Source organism: Eurytemora carolleeae, unplaced genomic scaffold (genome assembly GCF_000591075.1).
Source record: "Eurytemora carolleeae unplaced genomic scaffold, Eaff_2.0 scaffold8, whole genome shotgun sequence".
NCBI classification, from domain to species: Eukaryota; Metazoa; Arthropoda; class Copepoda; order Calanoida; family Temoridae; genus Eurytemora; species Eurytemora carolleeae.
The window spans coordinates 656,542-675,315 of NW_019396114.1; the positions used below are offsets into that span (position 1 = coordinate 656,542).

General features: G+C 31.2%; 2 protein-coding genes across 3 annotated transcripts in view; both read right to left on the reverse strand.

The window, feature by feature from the left end:
* Positions 1-1,761: 1,761 nt before the first annotated feature.
* On the reverse strand, positions 1,762-14,492 carry LOC111695327 (molybdenum cofactor sulfurase). 2 transcript variants are annotated; one of them, XM_023464605.1, is made up of 12 exons: positions 14,327-14,490; positions 11,499-11,560; positions 11,047-11,142; positions 10,216-10,326; positions 8,298-8,472; positions 7,467-7,557; positions 7,287-7,388; positions 6,027-6,135; positions 5,633-5,791; positions 4,289-4,365; positions 2,745-2,796; positions 1,762-2,079 (listed from the first exon to the last, which is right to left on the reverse strand). In XM_023464605.1, the coding sequence occupies exons 1-12, from the start codon at positions 14,355-14,357 to the stop codon at positions 2,011-2,013; spliced, it is 1,134 nt and encodes a 377-aa protein (XP_023320373.1). In that variant the 5' UTR covers positions 14,358-14,490; the 3' UTR covers positions 1,762-2,010. The 2 variants fall into 2 exon arrangements, with proteins under 2 accessions (XP_023320373.1, XP_023320374.1); XM_023464606.1 differs by having other exon boundaries at positions 2,047-2,090; positions 14,327-14,492.
* LOC111695368 (molybdenum cofactor sulfurase) overlaps positions 14,423-18,774 on the reverse strand; it is an 11,670-nt gene continuing 7,318 nt past the window's right edge. Inside the window, exons 13-18 of the mRNA XM_023464682.1 lie at positions 18,080-18,127; positions 16,623-16,697; positions 16,351-16,397; positions 16,067-16,155; positions 14,693-14,745; positions 14,423-14,445 (exon numbers count right to left, since the gene is read on the reverse strand). Coding sequence (XP_023320450.1) covers positions 14,423-14,445; positions 14,693-14,745; positions 16,067-16,155; positions 16,351-16,397; positions 16,623-16,697; positions 18,080-18,127 — 335 coding nt within the window. The remainder of the gene's footprint in view (positions 14,446-14,692; positions 14,746-16,066; positions 16,156-16,350; positions 16,398-16,622; positions 16,698-18,079; positions 18,128-18,774) is intronic.

Here is an 18,774-nt window from a genome sequence, read left to right on the forward strand (position 1 = left end):
GTATACGATATGTGTATTTTGTAAGGAAAAAAAGAAAGAAAATTGTGATAAAATGATTAAATAGAAAACTGTTTCATCCACTCAAATTCAAACTTGAAAGCTCACCCTCTCCCACTTTTGGTCAAAAACTTTTTGACAGTTGTGCAATATATTGTACAGGGTGTACAGTTGTGCAATATATTGTACAGGGTGTACAGTTGTGCAATATATTGTACAGGGTGTACAGTTGTGCAATATATTGTATAGGGTGTACAGTTGTGCAATATATTGTACAGGGTGTACAGTTGTGCAATATATTGTATAGGGTGTACAGTTGTGCAATATATTGTACAGGGTGTACAGTTGTGCAATATATTCTACAGGGTGTACAGTTGTGCAATAAATTGTACAGGGTGTTCAAAAAGAACTTTGCATTACGCATTTATCAAAGAAGGCACAGTTTTCATTTTTTTGCAATCAAGGATTATATTTAAAAGGTGTACAATATACATCATTATTTATTTATACTGACAATTCTTTCTTCGATATTCTGAATACCCCTTTACTGAGGAGTGAAAGTCCACTTAATGATTTCACCGGAATTTTGAAGTTTTCGTATTTTTTATATTTTAAATTAACTTTGTCGTAAAATAGATATAATTTAGTCTAAGGTTTTATTTTATAAAAATACAATATTATTATAAGGTTATTATTCTTATATTATCAGTGACATTCAGGCCCGTAACCAGGATTTTACTAAGGGGGGTGCAAAGAGGAGTGTTGTAGTATAGGTCCAGGGTCACCGAGTGAAACGTAGTAAATAGAAAAATTTTGTAATTTAAAAGAAAAGATCTAAATAAGTTTTAAGATAAAATTATATTCAGTCAAGAGAAACATGTAATGCTACCTCCAAATACATAACTGAAAAAATGAATGATAAATTTATTTTAAAAATGAAACGAATAATGTGAAATTACATTTATGGGGGAATAGATTTTAAAAAGGAAGAAATCTGACAAAAATGTTCCGGAAAATGTCATATTATATACAGGGTGTCCCAAAAAAACATGGGAATTCAGTGACGAATTTGATATCATCTTTGTTATGAATTAGCATTGTAATACCTGATTTCAAAGCCATAATATTATTACGTCTGCTAGAGTTTATTTTATGAAAAGGGTAAATGACTTTCAATATGTGTCTATAATGTCTCCGCAAGATGAACAGTGAAGACAGACAAGTTTACTCTGTTTGTATACTGCAATTTTCTTGTTTTACTTAGTACAGGGTGTCCCACGAAACATGACAGTTGGTGAATATTTTAGAATGTCTTTTTCCATAATTTGTTGAGTTGTTTGGTACCAAAGATCAATAAAAATATTATATGGGAGTCATGTTATATTTAAATTGATCTCAAAGTAAAAGATAATGAAGCAAAAGGATGTTTTAACTAAAAATAACGATTTTTTAAATATCATGTTTCGTGGGACACCATGTACAACCGAACGCAGTCAAAACATAAACAAACAAAATGTGAACATAGCAGACGAAACTTTTACAGATTACAGCTTTCTCAGTAGGTATCACTATACTAAATCAAAGAATTATTTAAAAAGACGATATCGAATTCGTCACTGAATTCCCATGTTTATTGGGACACCCTGTATATTTACAAGTACAACGTGCAATGTACATATATACATTAAAAAACAATGTACACATATTGCTGATGTTTGCACCTTAACAAATTGTTAAACTTTGCAATTTAAAATATTTAATTAATTAGTTATTAGGATTTATTTGTTCATTTACATAGGAAATTGAATCACAATTAGTTTATTTTTAATAGAGAACATTACAATACAACTTTTCCCTCCCAATTTTATACATTAAAGAATTTGATAAACATTCAATCAAATATTTTATTAAAGAATTGTCTATGTATTTTTAGTCATGATCTGCTGCAAGGTTTATGTTGATCTCTGTATATTGGTGACCAGATCAGTACGCTGTCATGATCTGCTGCAAGGTTTATGTGGATCTCTGTATATTGGTGACCAGATCCCCAACCCTTATCCGTCCTACTCCTCCATCAACAACCTAAATTAAAACTAAAAATAATTTGTTAATTGTCGACGTTAACCTAAAGTGAATTGGAAGATTATCTGTTTTCAAACATATCTCCTCTGTATAAAGATCTATTGATCCTATATTCTCATAATTATATTAAAATTAGAAGAACTACGAGGAAACAAAGTCGTACTAGTAATGTAACGTTAATTTTATCTTCTCCTATTGTCTATAGTTTGCAGAGTGTCCTAGTGATGTTAAGATGTTATTTTCTTGTATATATAAAAATTTTGGGAAATTATTTTACATTAATCATAATATTTTGTTAAGCCAGCTGATGAGAACATTTGACCTATATTCCTATCATTTTGTTAAGCCAGCTGATGAGAACATTTGACCTATATTCCTATCATTTTGTTAACTCCAAAACAAAAATTACCTGTGTGTGGACTCCAAAACAAAAACTACCTGTGTGTGGACTCCAAAACAAAAATTACTTGTGTGTGGACTCCAAAACAAAACTACCTGTGTGTGGATTCCAAAACAAAAATTACCTGTGTGTGGACTCCAAAACAAAAATTACCTGTGTGTGGACTCCAAAACAAAAACTGTGTGTGGACTCCAAAACAAAAATTACCTGTGTGTGGACTCCAAAACAAAAATTACCTGTGTGTGAACTCCAAAACAAAAATTACCTGTGTGTGGACTCCAAAACAAAAATTTCTGTCTCTAAATGTCGCCAACGATCTAGAATTAAATATTTTTAACTTTCCAAATTAAGATTACTAATTTCACCATATTCTATGATATTAAGTGAATTATGCTCTAAAACATTTGTCTATACTATTTATACAAAGTAGTAATTTCTGTTTTTTTCTTTTTGTTTTTTTTTGTACGTCCGATCATAACTCAGGAACCTCCTGATCGATTTGCCTCAAATTTAGATTTTGTAACCAGTTAGAACCATGCTGAGATGTTTTAACTTGGTTTTAAAAATCTAAAGTTGTTTTGCAAAGCTGGATAATTGTACAAAGATAATGAAAGAAAGTTTATTAAACACATAATCTAAAAAATTAAGATAACTGAAAAAAGTAAATTATATATTTTATATTATATATATCTATATATATTTATAATATATATATATTTTATGTAGATATTATGTTTTATTTAATCTTTTTCTATTTATCTATGTAAAAATGTTTATGTACCAGGGCTAAATTTATAACGGTTCCAGACCTTTAAGTTCTCACACCAATTGTTAAAAAAATCATCTTTATAAATTTAAATGTCGAAATACATTATTATGATTATTAGTATTATAAATAAAATAAACGACAACTGATTTTTAGTTTTACCAACCCTGTATCCTCCTGTATATAAAATGTATATATAATGTAAGGGTGAATAAATGTAATGTATTTACGTATAATATTAATATATATTATATACTATATATGAATGGATTAGGAAAACTAATCAAAACATATTGATCGTTATAACACCTAATGTTTCAGAAGGAGTTAAGTTTGGACCAATGAAGGTAGAACTAAGGAAAGGGGGGAAAAGGGTTTATTTACATTCAATCAGACGTATATTAGTACAGCTCATGAACTATTATAGTTGTAAAAAAATTTGACATCGATTGTTCACTTTCGTATTTTCATTTAATTATTTTCTTTTGTGGTCACTCACATGACCAAAGGAAAGGTTTATGGCTGGTTGAAATCGGAAATCGAAAATATTTCGATTTTTACTATTTTAGAAATCCATTATTGATAACATTTAACATTAGCAAAATTTTTAAAAATTAAGAAGAAAAAATGATGACTCAAAAAGCAACATTTCAACGCTAAAATTGTTACTAGAAGATGTGCACCAAGTCCAGTATTTACAATGTACAATGTACATATATACTTCTATCATTCTCGGACATAATGCAATTCAAGATGTTAAATTATGTTATGCCTGGTCTCTTTGAATAATTATAAATAGAATATTTATAACGTAATTTTTGCGGATATTTTATCGAACATGAAAATTAAAATTTTGAATTTGAAAACTGGGACGGCTAATTGGAAGTACATCAAAACCTTCTAATCTCGGGATATCCAAAATGTGGTCTACAGTTTAGTTAGTTTAGCTGGAGTAAAGAAATTATGAAACCGAATTAAAATAGTCCCTAGATTTCAAAGTTAAAACGAAGACAGCCCACAGTTTAGAAAGCTCTGTAGTTTACCTGAGCGGTTCTTTACTCATTTCTCCAGTACTCTGCTCAACCCTGATCATACTACATCTTCTACAGGGACCCAGAACCTGGATATGAGTATTGTGTATCATCATATAAATATTCAAAATAAATTAGACTTAGGTGGGTACTAGAGGGATTTTTTATAGGATTTCTGCTTCGATGTAACTTTTTTGAAAAAAAAAAGTAAAGGACTAACATTTCTAGTAAATTCGACCTTAAGATCGTCATACTTTAGATCTCACTAAATTTTAATCCTTTGAGGGTTACCCAGTATCATGTATGTTTTGTAGTGAATATATTAAATGTCTAGTTTTTTCTTTTACGTTTCTTTTCAATAAATAATCACTAAAAAAACATTCGGATAGATCTCTTCTCTCCTTTTATTGAAACCCTGCGTACAAAAAAAATACAAAAAATGGCCGCCGATTAAAAGAAAATTTCTAGAATACATATGTACCAAAATAACTCTTACTTTCTTGAAAGTTGAAACTTATAAGACACACTTGTATTATATATATGAATTCAAGTGCCCAAATGTATATATGAATGTACTAGTGCCCAATTATATATATGAATGTAAGTGCCCAAATATATATATGAATTCAAGTGCCCAAATATATATATGAATGTATAAGTGCCCAATTATATATAAGAATGTAAGTGCCCAAATATGTATGTAAATGTAAGTGCCCAAATATATATATAAATGTAAGTGCCCAAATATATATATGAATGTAAGTGCCCAAATATATATGAATGTAAGTGCCCAAATATATATACAACTGAATTCATGTGCCCAAATTTATAAAAATGATTGTAAGTGCCCAAATATATATATGAATGTATAAGTGCCCAAATATATATATGAATGTAAGTGCCCAAATATATATGAATGTAAGTGCCCAAATATATAACTGAATTCATGTGCCCAAATATATAAAATGAATGTAAGTGCCCAAATATATATATGAATTCAAGTGCCCAAATATATATATGAATGTAAGTGCCGAAATATATATGTGAATATAAGTGCCAAAATATATTTATGAATGTAAGTGCCCAAATATATATATGAATGTAAGTGCCCAAATATATTTATGAGTGTAAGTGACAAAATATATATATGAATGCAAGTGCTCAAATATATATATGAATGTAAGTGCCCAAATATGTATATGAATGTAAGTGCCCAAAGAAAACAGATTTTGAAGGAAATTTAAAAGAACACCCAAACACACTTCTCTGAGAAAGCAAAACATAATTTACCGGACTAGGACGGACCTAGTTTACGATTTTTATCCAAAACTCGTTTTTTAGAAAAATTACTTTTACCTTTAATTTAATACTGTTATCTTCATACAAATTCTCTTTCTCCTCCCTCTCCTTTCCTTTCATCCCCTCCCTCCCCTTCTTCTCCTTCTTCCCCACCATCCCCTGCTTCCCCTGTATGGAGAAGGTAGTCCATTTCTCCTCTCCAAAACTAATTTCTCCCTGCAAAAGGAAAATATTTTCCCGCGAATATGAAGACGATATTACATAAAACAATGTCTATGGAGACACCCTGTAACTAAATGTATAAAATGTAAATCTAAAACTGCAGTTATGAAAATCAATATTGACACAAAAAGAATAAGGCCTCAGAATGAAAAAAAATACTGTATTACTTCTTTAAAAATTATTAAAACCGATTTCTAATAATAATTTGCAATTGTCCATATCTTCCTTCCTGAATTATAAGATTTCCTCTAAATCTATCTGTTAGAGAATCAAGATCATCAAACCCAGTATAATCCTCCCCAACCTTTTCACAGTTCTCCTTTATCCTCTCCTGTAACCTAAACATGGAGAATATCAAACCCATCTCCAACCTTCTCCTAGTTCTCCTTCATCCTCTCCTGTAACCTAAACATTGAGAATATCAAACCCATCTCCAACCTTCTCCTAGTTCTCCTTTATCCTCTCCTGTAACATAAACATTGAGAATATCAAACCCATCTCCTTGATCTCCTAGTTCTCCATGAGTACATGAAGTTGATGGGATCCAGGAGTTCATGAAATATGATCGGATCCAGGAGTTCATGAAATTGATCGGATCCAGAAGTTCATGAAATTGAGCGGATCCAGGAGTTCATGAAACTGAGCGGATCCAGGAGTTCATGAAATTGAGCGGATCCAGGAGTTCATGAAATTGATCGGATCCAGGAGTTCATGAAATTGAGCGGATCCAGGAGTTCATGTAATTGAGCGGATCTAGGAGTTCAGAAATTGAGCGGATCCAGGAGTTCATGAAATTGAGCGGATCTCCAAACAAACAAACGACAGACATTATTACTTTCCATATATAGATGCCACTAGTGTTTAGAGACATTTTATAGTTTGCAATTGCACAGGGAGAAAAGGAAGTGTAGCCTGACAAAAGACAACAAACTTTGAAAAACTAGTGGCACGGCTCACTCCCCTAATTTTGCTCGGGTAGGGTGGGGGGGGGGTGTAGTGGAACGGTGCCCCCTCCCCCCTGAAACCACGCTGTATCCATGAATCTAGAATCCCTGTATCGGAAAAATAAACACAAATCTGGTGAGCCAACTTGGCTCTCGGCTATATGTTATGTCTTCGTGTGAGTAATGAAAAAAAAAAACTAAATTCCAGTATTACACTCTTATGTGTTTTTATTAGATATAAAAAAGTATTTTTTTTTATTTTAAAGGAATTGAGTTTTGCCTTACACTTTGATTTTCTAATCCCTCTTCACAACCCGATTTTGTAGACCTTTGATATTTCAAGCTAAAAATAATCAAGTGGCGTATGTTTTAAATATCAAATGTTAACACAATAAGGTTGGAAAGATTAAGGGATTAGAATCTTTCTTTGTATCGTGATGTTATTCAGGGTTTCCAACGCAATTTGATTTTACGTTCGCGTAATTGCGACCCCTTTAATTCCCCAAAATTCCGCGCAATTCTGCCTGAAATCCCCCAGTTTATACCTTAGAATGCTTGAAATATTGAGGGTTAGAATCTGACTATCATTGGCAAGTGTTGAACTAGGACTCTCGCGAGCACTCATTCTTTTCAATCCTCGAACCAATCTAGAAAATTACAGATTAATTAATTTTTTGATTGATTTATCGATTAATAAATAAGATACTAATTAACAATGTTTTTACCTAAGGCCCTGCCTGCCTAGAGCAGTATCTAACCAGTTTGCAACTTCAGGACCACAGGATACTCCTTCCATCTGCTCACCACAGATTTTACCTTCAGAATTTCAACATTTTAAATCCAAAGGCCGGAATTTTTGAATAATTAACCCCGCCAAAAAACCCAATTAATCTTTCGATAAACCGTTTAAAGAACGGAAACATGGGTTTATTTCGACTACCGGGTCGACTTTTAACCTGCTGGAGCAAACTCTACAGTGCACAGTACACATACAAACAATGCATGGCAAAACGGAACGGTACGTCAATGAAATGAAAAATCCCCTTCTATAGAAATTTCTGTGCAATTTTATTAATTTATTCCCTCAATTCTAAATTTTCTGTTGCGCAAATAAATCAAAAATAACACCAATTTATGCGTATGTTGAAAAAATGCATGGGGATTATGTGAATATCCAAGCTGAGTTAAATCCCTAAGGATAAAGGCCCAAAAAAACCTATTTTAACCATCACGCTATACAATGTTAAGTTGGTTAAAGGGCAAACTTCTGTTGACAATTCAGATCTCGACCCTCCTCTCAAAGCTCTGTCAAAAATTTTAATTTTCATAATCACAATATCTTTGCAATGCTGTACACATTTTTTATTTTAAACATGGACAATTTGATCCAACAGAATTCATAATTTAAAATATTGCAAAGATATAGAGATTAGTAAAGCTGGATTTTTGGCAAAAACCTTAACTCCTTTTACATACTAGCTGCATGCAAATCTTACTGCAAGGGGTTTCTCAGATTTATACAAAAAATCAACATAAAGTCCGTTTGAATTTATTACCTATACAGATATCCTCGGCTATCCTGTTCTTCCTTCTGTCCTCCGATAGGACAAGGTCGACCTCAATATCCTTGAGGCCGGAGAATGAAAGAATAAGAACCCCCCGCCTCCAATCTATCCGTGGTACTATCTGCGCCATCAGAGGATCAGCTTTCTGGGTCAATACTTTAGAACCCTAAAATGTAAAGGAATTGAGCCTTTCACGCAGTATCACAGGTCTTGAGGGTGGAGTTATGATACCAGAGTTACTGATTTGGAAGGAGAACCCCAATCTAAAAAGCATATATCATATATGCATGTCATTTAATAGAATTAGGAGTTTATATAGAAGTAGTTGACTATTTAGTAAATAAAACAATGCGTTGCGTACAACGACGCAAAAAAAAATTATGTTGGTGTGCAAATTTAAGATCAGAGAGAAGTTCTGGGAATCATTGAGTCAGTACAATGATATTTTTAAATTTTGGAATTAAATAAAAAATGTTGTTTATGAAAATAATTTCAAAATATGTTGTCAGTTTCTAACTGTTGAAAGTGTGGTAACCCAAAGTCTAAGCCCAGCCAATAAGAGTTCGACATTCAAATACACTTCGAAAGGCTCTGCCTGATTTAAGTCAAACAGGATGGATAGATGGTTATAAGTTAATTCTACATGCTTTGTCACAAACTCTGCTTTTCTTATAACTATATCTTTGCAACCCAATGTCGTAGACCTTAGATATTTTAAGCTATGTTGGATCTGTTGGATCAAAGAATATAATTTTAAAATATTAAAGATGCACTCCATGAGGTTGCAAAGATGGATTAGACCATTTAAGTTAGTGGCCAATACTCGATTCTTTTATCAATTATGAAAAATATTTAAAATTATGTTTGACTATGTTGAACTAATCTCATTTTTAAAGCAAAACTTGCTTGTGGGGTCTAAGGCACTTATTAACAATTCGCAGAATATGAAAAGGAATTTGAGCCTTTGCCACAAACTCTGATTTTCAATTAACATTATATCTTTGTAACCCAATGTAGTAGACCTTAGATATTTTAAACTATTAAATCTGTATAATATTTCAAGTTAGAAATAATATAAATTTACACCATCAGGTTGCGAAGACAATTTGAGTTCGTGGCAAGACTCAATTCCTTTCTCAGTTCTCAAGACTTTTTAGATTGACCAAGAAGTTCAACCGAGATTATAAATTTCCAACTTAGAATACAAAAATTAACATTAACAATAAAAGAAAGGGCTATTTTTGTCTAATATAGATGGGGGGAGGAAGGAACCCCCCCTCATGATTTTCCACTTCTAATTGAGATAGGGGAGTGTGATACATATCCCTAGTCTAACCTAGTCCAAGGCCTGCTCATTAGACCTCTAACGATCAAGGGAGAAATTAAAAAGTTAAAATATAGTTACTTTTGACAATAACTAACATGTGACACATGTTATTAAATTCCTTTTTCAAGGGATTTTTAAATATATTAATGTTAGCCCTGTAGCTTAATCTTTAAAAAAGTTATTAAACATTTCTGTTTTTGTTTGAGATACCGACCCGCCGTTTGAATGTCCTCAACCCGACCCTATGCATAAAAAAATGTTTGGCCAAATTTGTGTTGCCCCTGGGTCCAATTGTTGAATGACCCGGACTGACATATACAGGGACTTCAGTTACTGGTCTAGTGTAATAGTTCTACATACACATTTACTCGTACCAGCCCGTCTAGTTAGCACCCTGTGTTTTGTGTAGTTTTATGCAACAAATATGTACGTTCAAGAAAAATGCTTGAAATAAAATCTAAAACTTATCTGTAAGCTTTAGCGTATTAATTCAAATCAAATCAAATCAAATATATATATTTGTCCCAAATCTTCCATAAGTAAAATAATCTAAAAAGTGAAGAATCTAAATGATTAGCTTACCTCCATAATGACCCACTGCCTGTCGAACTCTAGACCTTGTTTAGTCATATTCCAGGCAGATACTTTGATGCCTCGGCAGGATTTCACGGGGTACACAAATACTCCAACTACCTATGTATGTACCAGGTATAAATAAATAGGATTAGTATTTAATAAAATTAAAATATTACATTTTTTTCTAGTTATTTCTGATTCTAGTCAATATTTTTCCTCATTTACAAATTTCTATCAATTGACAAAAGGAACTGAATACTTGTCTCCAACTCTTCATTTCTACTTTCTAAATCTTTGCAACCTGATGGGGCAAACTATAGTCTGGCAGAATATTGAATTATCATAACTGTAAATCAGATTGTAAGGATTTATGGATTAGAATATGTTAGTTTGTTGAGTTCCAAAAACAAAATTGTAAAAATATGAGAAAAAAAGAATCTATTTGATCAAGGAAAATATCTACAATTTAACCTCTTCAACAAAATTTAATTTTCAAATCCCCCGTTATTTTTATATTTTTATGTTTCTATGCATTTCTATATTTATTTGTTTTTAATTTATTTTACAGGGTGTCCCACGAAACATGAGAGTTTGTAAATAGTTTTGAATGTCGTCTTTCATACACTGTATTAGATATTACAGGCTGTTAGCAGTTTATTTCATTTAAAAATCTTTTGCTCAAATATGTTTTACTTTGAAGTTAATTTTACTATAGTATGACTCCTGTATCATATTTTTATTATTGTCTTTGGTATTAAACAACTTAACAAATTATGGAAGAAGACATTCTAAACTATTTACCAACTGTCATGCTTCGTGGGACACCCTTTATCTAACCTGAATAGTTGAGTTAGGATCAGCTGTTTCTGGCCTATTGGGCTCCCCTTCAACAAAATAGTTACGTAGCAGACTCATCAGTTTATCACAATCTGTCTAGAATATATTTAGACATAGTTTATCACAATCTGTCTAGATTAGATTTATAATAGTATATCACAATCTGTCTAAAATATATTTAGACATAGTTTATCACAATCTGTCTAGATTATATTTAGACATAGTTTATCACAATCTGTCTAAATTACATTTATAATAGTTTATCACAATCTGTCTAGAATATATTTAGACATAGTTTATCACAATCTGTCAAGAATATATTTAAACATAGTTTATCACAATCTGTCTAGATTATATTTATAATAGTTTATCACAATCTGTATTTCTTAAATAAACATACAAGTAAATTATAAAAAATATTTTTTTTGTAAAAAAGTTTTATCAAATATTACCTGTGTTGACATATAACCATAGGATATTCTTATTGAGCCTGTAGGTCGACCGTTCAATATATCTACACAAATATGCAGCCATTTAGTTAGAATCTAATATATCTACTTAAATATACAACCATTTAGTGTAAATTTAATATATCTACTCAAATGTACAACCATTTAGTTAGAATCTAATAAATCTACTCAAATGTACAACCATTTAGTTAGAATCTAATAAATCTATACAGCCAATTAGTTAAAATCTACACAAATATACAACCATTTAGTTAAATCTACTCAAATGTACAACCATTTAGTTAGAATCTAATAAATCTACTCAAATGTACAACCATTTAGTTAGAATCTAATAAATCTGCACAAATATACAGCCATTGAGTTAGAATCTAATAAATCTACACAAATATACAACCGTTTAGTTAGAATCTACACAAATATACAGCCATTTTGTTTGAATCTAATAAATATACTCAAATATGCAGCCATTTAGTTAGAATCTACACAAATATACAGCCAATTAGTTAAAATCTACACAAATATACAACCATTTAGTTAAAATCTACACAAATATACAACCATTTTGTTAGAATCTAAGAAATCTACGCAAATATACAACCATTTAGTTAGAATCTAATAAATCTACACAAATATACAGCCATTGAGTTAGAATCTAATAAATCTACACAAATATACAGCCATTTAGTTAGAATCTACACAAATATACAGCCATTTAGTTAGAATCTACACAAATATACAGCCATTTATTTAGAATCTAATAAATCTACACAAATATACAACCATTGAGTTAGAATCTAATAAATCTACTCAAATATACAACCATTTAGTTAGAATCTAATAAATCTACTTGAATATACAACCATTTAGTGTAAATCTAATAAATCTACTCAAATATACAGCCATTTAGTTACAATCTAATAAATCTACTCAAATATGCAGCCATTTAGTTAGAATCTACACAAATATACAGCCAATTAGTTAAAATCTACACAAATATACAACCATTTAGTTGAAATCTACACAAATATACAACCATTTTGTTAGAATCTAATAAATCTACGCAAATATACAACCATTTAGTTAGAATCTAATAAATCTACACAAATATACAACCATTTAGTTAAAATCTAATAAATCTACACAAATATATAACCATTTAGTTAAAATCTAATAAATCTACTCAAATGTACAACCATTTAGTTAGAATCTAATAAATCTACTCAAACGTACAACCATTTAGTTAGAATCTGATAAATCTACTCAAATGTACAACCATTTAGTTAGAATCTAATAAATCTACTCAAATGTACAACCATTTAGTTAGAATCTAATAAATCTACTCAAATGTACAACCATTTTGTTAGAATCTAATAAATTGTAACCGGTGTGATCTCAATAGCTTGGAATAAGAGTAAGTTCCATTGATGTAACCCCCTCAGTTATTAATGAATCATGGGAAGCAAGAGCTCTCTGGCAGACTCTCCGCCTTTCATTCGCCTCGTACGACGAGTTAATTTTCTGTCCTCGTCTTGGTCATAACTGACTCCATTTTGGTTTTAGCCCCGGCCGATCCTATTTTCTCTTTCTAAGCCGTGGTTCATGCTTATGGCTTGAATTTAAACTAGGATCTGGGGTAACGTTTGCTTCAGTTTTCCACGTGTTCAAACATGCCCTCAAAGCATGGTTTTTTTCATGGTTGGCATTTTCTAACGACAAATTTTTCTCCACGTCGGCGACTTATCATCCGCCCCCCACTTACTGTCCGAGCTATAGCTATATAAAAAAAGAGCTAATACTTTGTCCTGGTTATAAGCCGACTACTTGCAATCCGAGCTTAGCTCCGGGTCTGTATGAGGACTAAAGGGGTTACATCTATGGAACTAACCAATCTAAGTTAAGCTCCGGGTTCGTTTGAGAACTAAGGGGGTTACATCAATGGAACTATCCATATTCTGAGCTATTGAGCTCACAACGCTTACAGTATCTACTCAATTAAGCAACCATTTAGTTAGAATCCAATATATCTACTCAAATATACAACCATGACAGTTAGAATCCAATATATCTTCTCAAATATACAACCATGACAGTTAGAATTCAACATTATTCAATATATATCATTTAATTCGCCGTACAATGGTACATTTTTCTATTATTTATTTTTAGATAGAAACACGTGGATATCTTTATCATATTTGCTCAGGCGAAAATTAAAGGGTAAAGCTGTGAATCAGGCCCCATCTTTAAATGGAGATTAAGTTGAAATTTTTTCGAAAGTCTCTTTAAATCATTTTTATTGAATTGAGTCTATAGATAGAAAGATAGATAGAAGATGTGGTAAATGATGAACAAATATTGACAACAGATTGCAGATAAGATTGGTTCCTGCCATCTTCAATCTTTTTCAAGTTAAACATTTTAGAATATTTTTGAATTCTCGGGAAATTTGGATTGGAAATTGTCAGAGTAAAATAAAATAGATTGAAGTTCAGAAGTAACTTGAAAACTTGAACGATATTTTTGAAAAGATAATTCAAAATACTTTGAAGAGGAATTGAAAGTTTTGCCTCTATTAAATATTTTATTAAGAAGATACTGTAAAATCTACAATAAACACATATTTTGGAGATATTTAAATAAACCAGTCATTGTTTTTCAACAAATCTTTATATCTTTATATCCTTATATCTGTAAAGCCTGATAGTATAAACTTAATTATTTGAAACTATTAATGTTAATAGATCAAATAGTACAGGTGTGCATCATTGGATTGCAAAGATAGATTTTTTGTAGGTTGTAATTAAACTTACATAGATCTCTGACTGCCATGAAAAGTTGCATTTACCGTAATAACTTAATTAATCTTTTCTATAGCCCCTGAAATTTAGCGAAAGCGCTTGCAATTTTTAGGTCACTGGAACTGCAGAAGCTATAGTTAATCTAGTGCTTATAGCCATGAAATCAGCACAGTAATATTTAGAGAAAGGAGGATACACCGTACAGTGGACACTGTACACTGTATACTGTACACTGTACACTGTACACTGTACACTGTACACTGTACACTGTACACTGTATACTGTACACTGTACACTGTACACTGTACACTGTACACTGTACACCGTACAGTGGATACTGTACACTGTACACCGTACAGTGGAATAAAATAGTACAACCTGTATTGCAAAAACACCCTGTTCTAACAATGACGTTTTCTGACTCCGCAACTCTAATAAAAAAGTAAAATACGGTGATTCCCAAAATATTGTGCAAAATGTACATCGATACGTAGAATGCACTGAAAATTGTACAAAGTACAGTGAGCATTTTGTAAAAGATAAATCTCAATTCAATTCATCAAAACGTTTGAATTCATAAATATAAACTTACGAAGATTCACCAAAATTTCACCTTTTTGGGAAAGGAACTTGTTAATGATTACTCGTTACAAACTGTAATTTTCGAATCCCTGTATCAGGTTTCAAAGCTAAGAGGTTAGAAAATTAGATTTTTAATTAGATACTGTACAAAAATAATAAAAATGGCCTCAAAGCATCAGATTGAAATTATCTGTAATATTTACAACAGAAAGATGGTCGTAAGCTCTCTTAATGCAGTAAACTCTCTTAATGCAGTGAGCTCTCTTAATGCAGTAAGCTCTTTTAATGCAGTAAGCTCTCTTAATGCAGTAAGCTCTCTTAATGCAGTACGCTCTCTTAATGCAGTAAGCTCTCTTAATGCAGTAAGCTCTATTAATGCAGTAGGCTCTCTTAATACAGTAAGCTCTCTTAATACAGTAAGCTCTCTTAATACAGTAAGCTCTCTTAATACAGTAAGCTCTCTTAATACAGTAAGCTCTCTTAATGCAGTAAGCTCTCTTAATACAGTAAGACCCAAAAACTGTGAAATAGGAAGACGTCATTTACGAAACCCATGTGCATTTAATGTTGTTATAAAGCAAAACGTGTCGATCCAATAGTTTGAAAATCAATGGAACGATTTTTTTTAAAACTGAAAAATAACGGAAACTCATGCCAGTTGGACTATTCAAAATCATAGCTTGATACTAAGGTTCTTGCCGTCGTCTTCATATTCCACAGTTTTATGGGTCCTGTATAAGGTTCAAGATGAAGAAGTTGATACCTTTTGAATACTGAATATCCAATATATCAAGAAGTCGATACCTTTTGAATACGGAATATCCAATATATCAAGAAGTTGATACCTTTGAATACTGAATATCCAATTTATCAAGAAGTTAATACCTTTTGAATACTGAATATCCAACTTATCAAGAAGTTAATACCTTTTGAATATTGAATATCCAAAATATCAAGAAGTTGATACCTTTGATTACTGAATATCCAATTTATCAAATAGTTAATACCTTTGAATACTGAATATCCAATTTATCAAATATTTAATGCCTTTTGAATACTGAATATCCAATTTATCAAGAAGTTGATACCTTTTGAATACTGAATATCCAATTTATCAGATAGTTAATACCTTTTGAATACTGAATATCCAATTTATCAAGAAGTTGATACCTTTTAAATACTGAATATCCAATATAGTTCCCTCTAGAGTCCTTCAGATTGAAGTTGATGATACCCCCCTGCTTGTTAACATCATCATACTTCAAATAGAATTACTTTAACATCCAAATTTTAATTTATGAATTTTAAAAATATCAAAGAATCAAAAAGGGGAAAACGGGAGAAAAACATGCAAGCTGCTGTCCAGTTTTGATTTTTCCCCAAAAAAACTTTGAAAATCAAAAACCTTACTCAAGAATAATGCTTTAAAATGTTTTCCATTGATAGGTTTTTACCTGAGTTTTTGAATAAATCTCGACCACCGGTTTTCCATTCCAGTGAACTGAAAACAGTTCAAGTCTTTAAAATCAGATATTGTTAACAAATAATAAGCGCTCCTTCAAATAAGGGTTGCCATCAAAATTTCTCAACAGCATATATAGTCTTAAAAAGATGGCATGTAAGCCATAAATATGAATTGCTCGATACTTTATATTTGGCTTTATAGAATTTTTCACGTGATAACATGGATGAAGCTTTACCCATCATTACAAACTACCCTTGTTACCTAATCTGTTCAACCTATTGAAGGTATACTGAGCTAAGGCGAAGGTGTGTGCAGATATTAAGCTAAAGTCTTCTCCTAGATTAAAACTGATTTTGTAAATACTATTCAGAAACTAATTCAACATAGTTTACGCAAAGGAACTAATATAACATAGTTTACGCAAAGGAATTGAGTCTTTGTAATAAACTCTGATCTTCTAATACCTATATTTTTTCCAGCTGATGGTGGAAACCTTTGATATTTCAAACTTAGATTTCTTCATCTAACCGAATTCATAGTTTGAAATATCTAAGGTCTACAACATTGGGTTACAAAGATGTAGAGATTAGAAAATCATAGCTTGTAACAAAGACTCAATTCCTTTAGCTTTAACCCTATCCCTGCTGGGGTACTTGAAAACCAGGATACGCTGGGGGGGGTCAATTTGACCCCCCCCCTCTAAATCCCATGTTTTATGTCCAAATATGACAAATGATACATCATTAGAAAGCTCTTGTGCTCTACTTGTAGAATCTGCAAAAAAATTTGCAAATTTGCGAAAATTGAATTTTTTATCGCAAAATCCAGTTTTATAATAAAAATGTTTGCAAAAAAAAATTTGTCCAAAAAAATGACAAATTATACATTTTTGAAAAGCCCTTGACCATGCCATTTCAAATATGCAAAAATTTTTGCAAAATTTTAAATAACCTGATTTTTAATCAAGAAAAACTAAAAATGTGCAAATTTCCTTTGACAGGTTGTTTGCAAAAAATTTGCAATTTCGCAATCCGTTTCCTTATGTCATAGGCTTTCCAAAAAGCTAAATTTTATCAAAATCTGATAAGTGAAAGTGGGTCAAAACAAAGATTTAGTTTGTTACAGGCAAAATCAGTCATTCAGGCAGTGTGCCTGAGGACTCAGGCAGTTAGTATTAAAGCCCGGTTTTAGGCCTAAAGGGAGGGCTTTGAGTATGTAAGAAAAGTCAGAAAATTTCAACAGCCTCAGACCAATACTTTTTGAGTTATGTAAAAAAAAACTACAGGGGGGGGGTCAAATTGACCCCCCCCCCCAGCGGGAATAGGGTTAAATTTATCAGAACTGTATCATATTAAGATTTTTCTTGTAAAATTTAACTTCTACGCACGTGCTCTTTATTACTTTAAACATATAACCACCCCAAAAAGTAAAAATAGAAAATGCGGAAAAGTAACTGAGTTTTTGCCATAAATTCTGATTGTCAAATCTTAACAACCTTTGATATTTTAAAACTATGAATTCTTTTAGATAAAATAATTTATTAGATATAAAAAGAAACTGAAGTCTAAATTATTTCTAGATAGTTAATAACTTTAATATCATGGTAATTTTTCATGTGTAGTCAGGTTTAGGCAATAATACATTTAGTGATTTTACAAAATGTAAACTTTAACATTTATAGATTAAAAACTATTTTTTTAATGACTCTCGACTCTTACCTATAATATTTTTGATTGTTAGAAATCCTGTCTCTACAGCCTGTACACCTGCAGAAATAAAAATTGAAAAGAAAATTTGGAAAAAAGATGAAATTGGCAATTTTAAATTTCCATTGTGTGAGATTTTTAATGAAAATATCAAGAATGGCAGTTTGCAATATTATAGCAAAAAAAATAGATTTTTTATATGCATTTTACAAAGCGTTCGTGAATTATAAGTAACAAATCAAAATATGAAGAAAAAAATATTGTAATTATTTATAATTATATATGTAAATATTTTAAACTACTAAGCTTTTCCCATCTTCTTTTTTAATTGTGAACATTTTGAGGATTTAATAAAAAATGTTGTGGATTTTCAAAATTTTCAAAAACCGAATTTTGTTAGGAGCAAATTTTTGGAAATTCGATCATCCATAAACCTTTCTCGGGGTCCCGCGAGGTCCCTCAAAAAATTTGGGCCCGATCGGTTCATCGGTTTTGACGTTTATCTGTAGGTATAAAATGCCCCAGTTTTATAAAATAAAAGTATATAGTGTCAAGTTCTAAGGTAGTGAGATTCATGAAAAAAATAAAAAGTGAGATTTGAAAATCCAAAATGAGAATAAAAAATTTTAACTTTTATTTTCAAACTGTGGTATTGGCGGTAGTGAGATTTCAAAATCCAAAATGAGAATATAAAATTTCAACTTTTA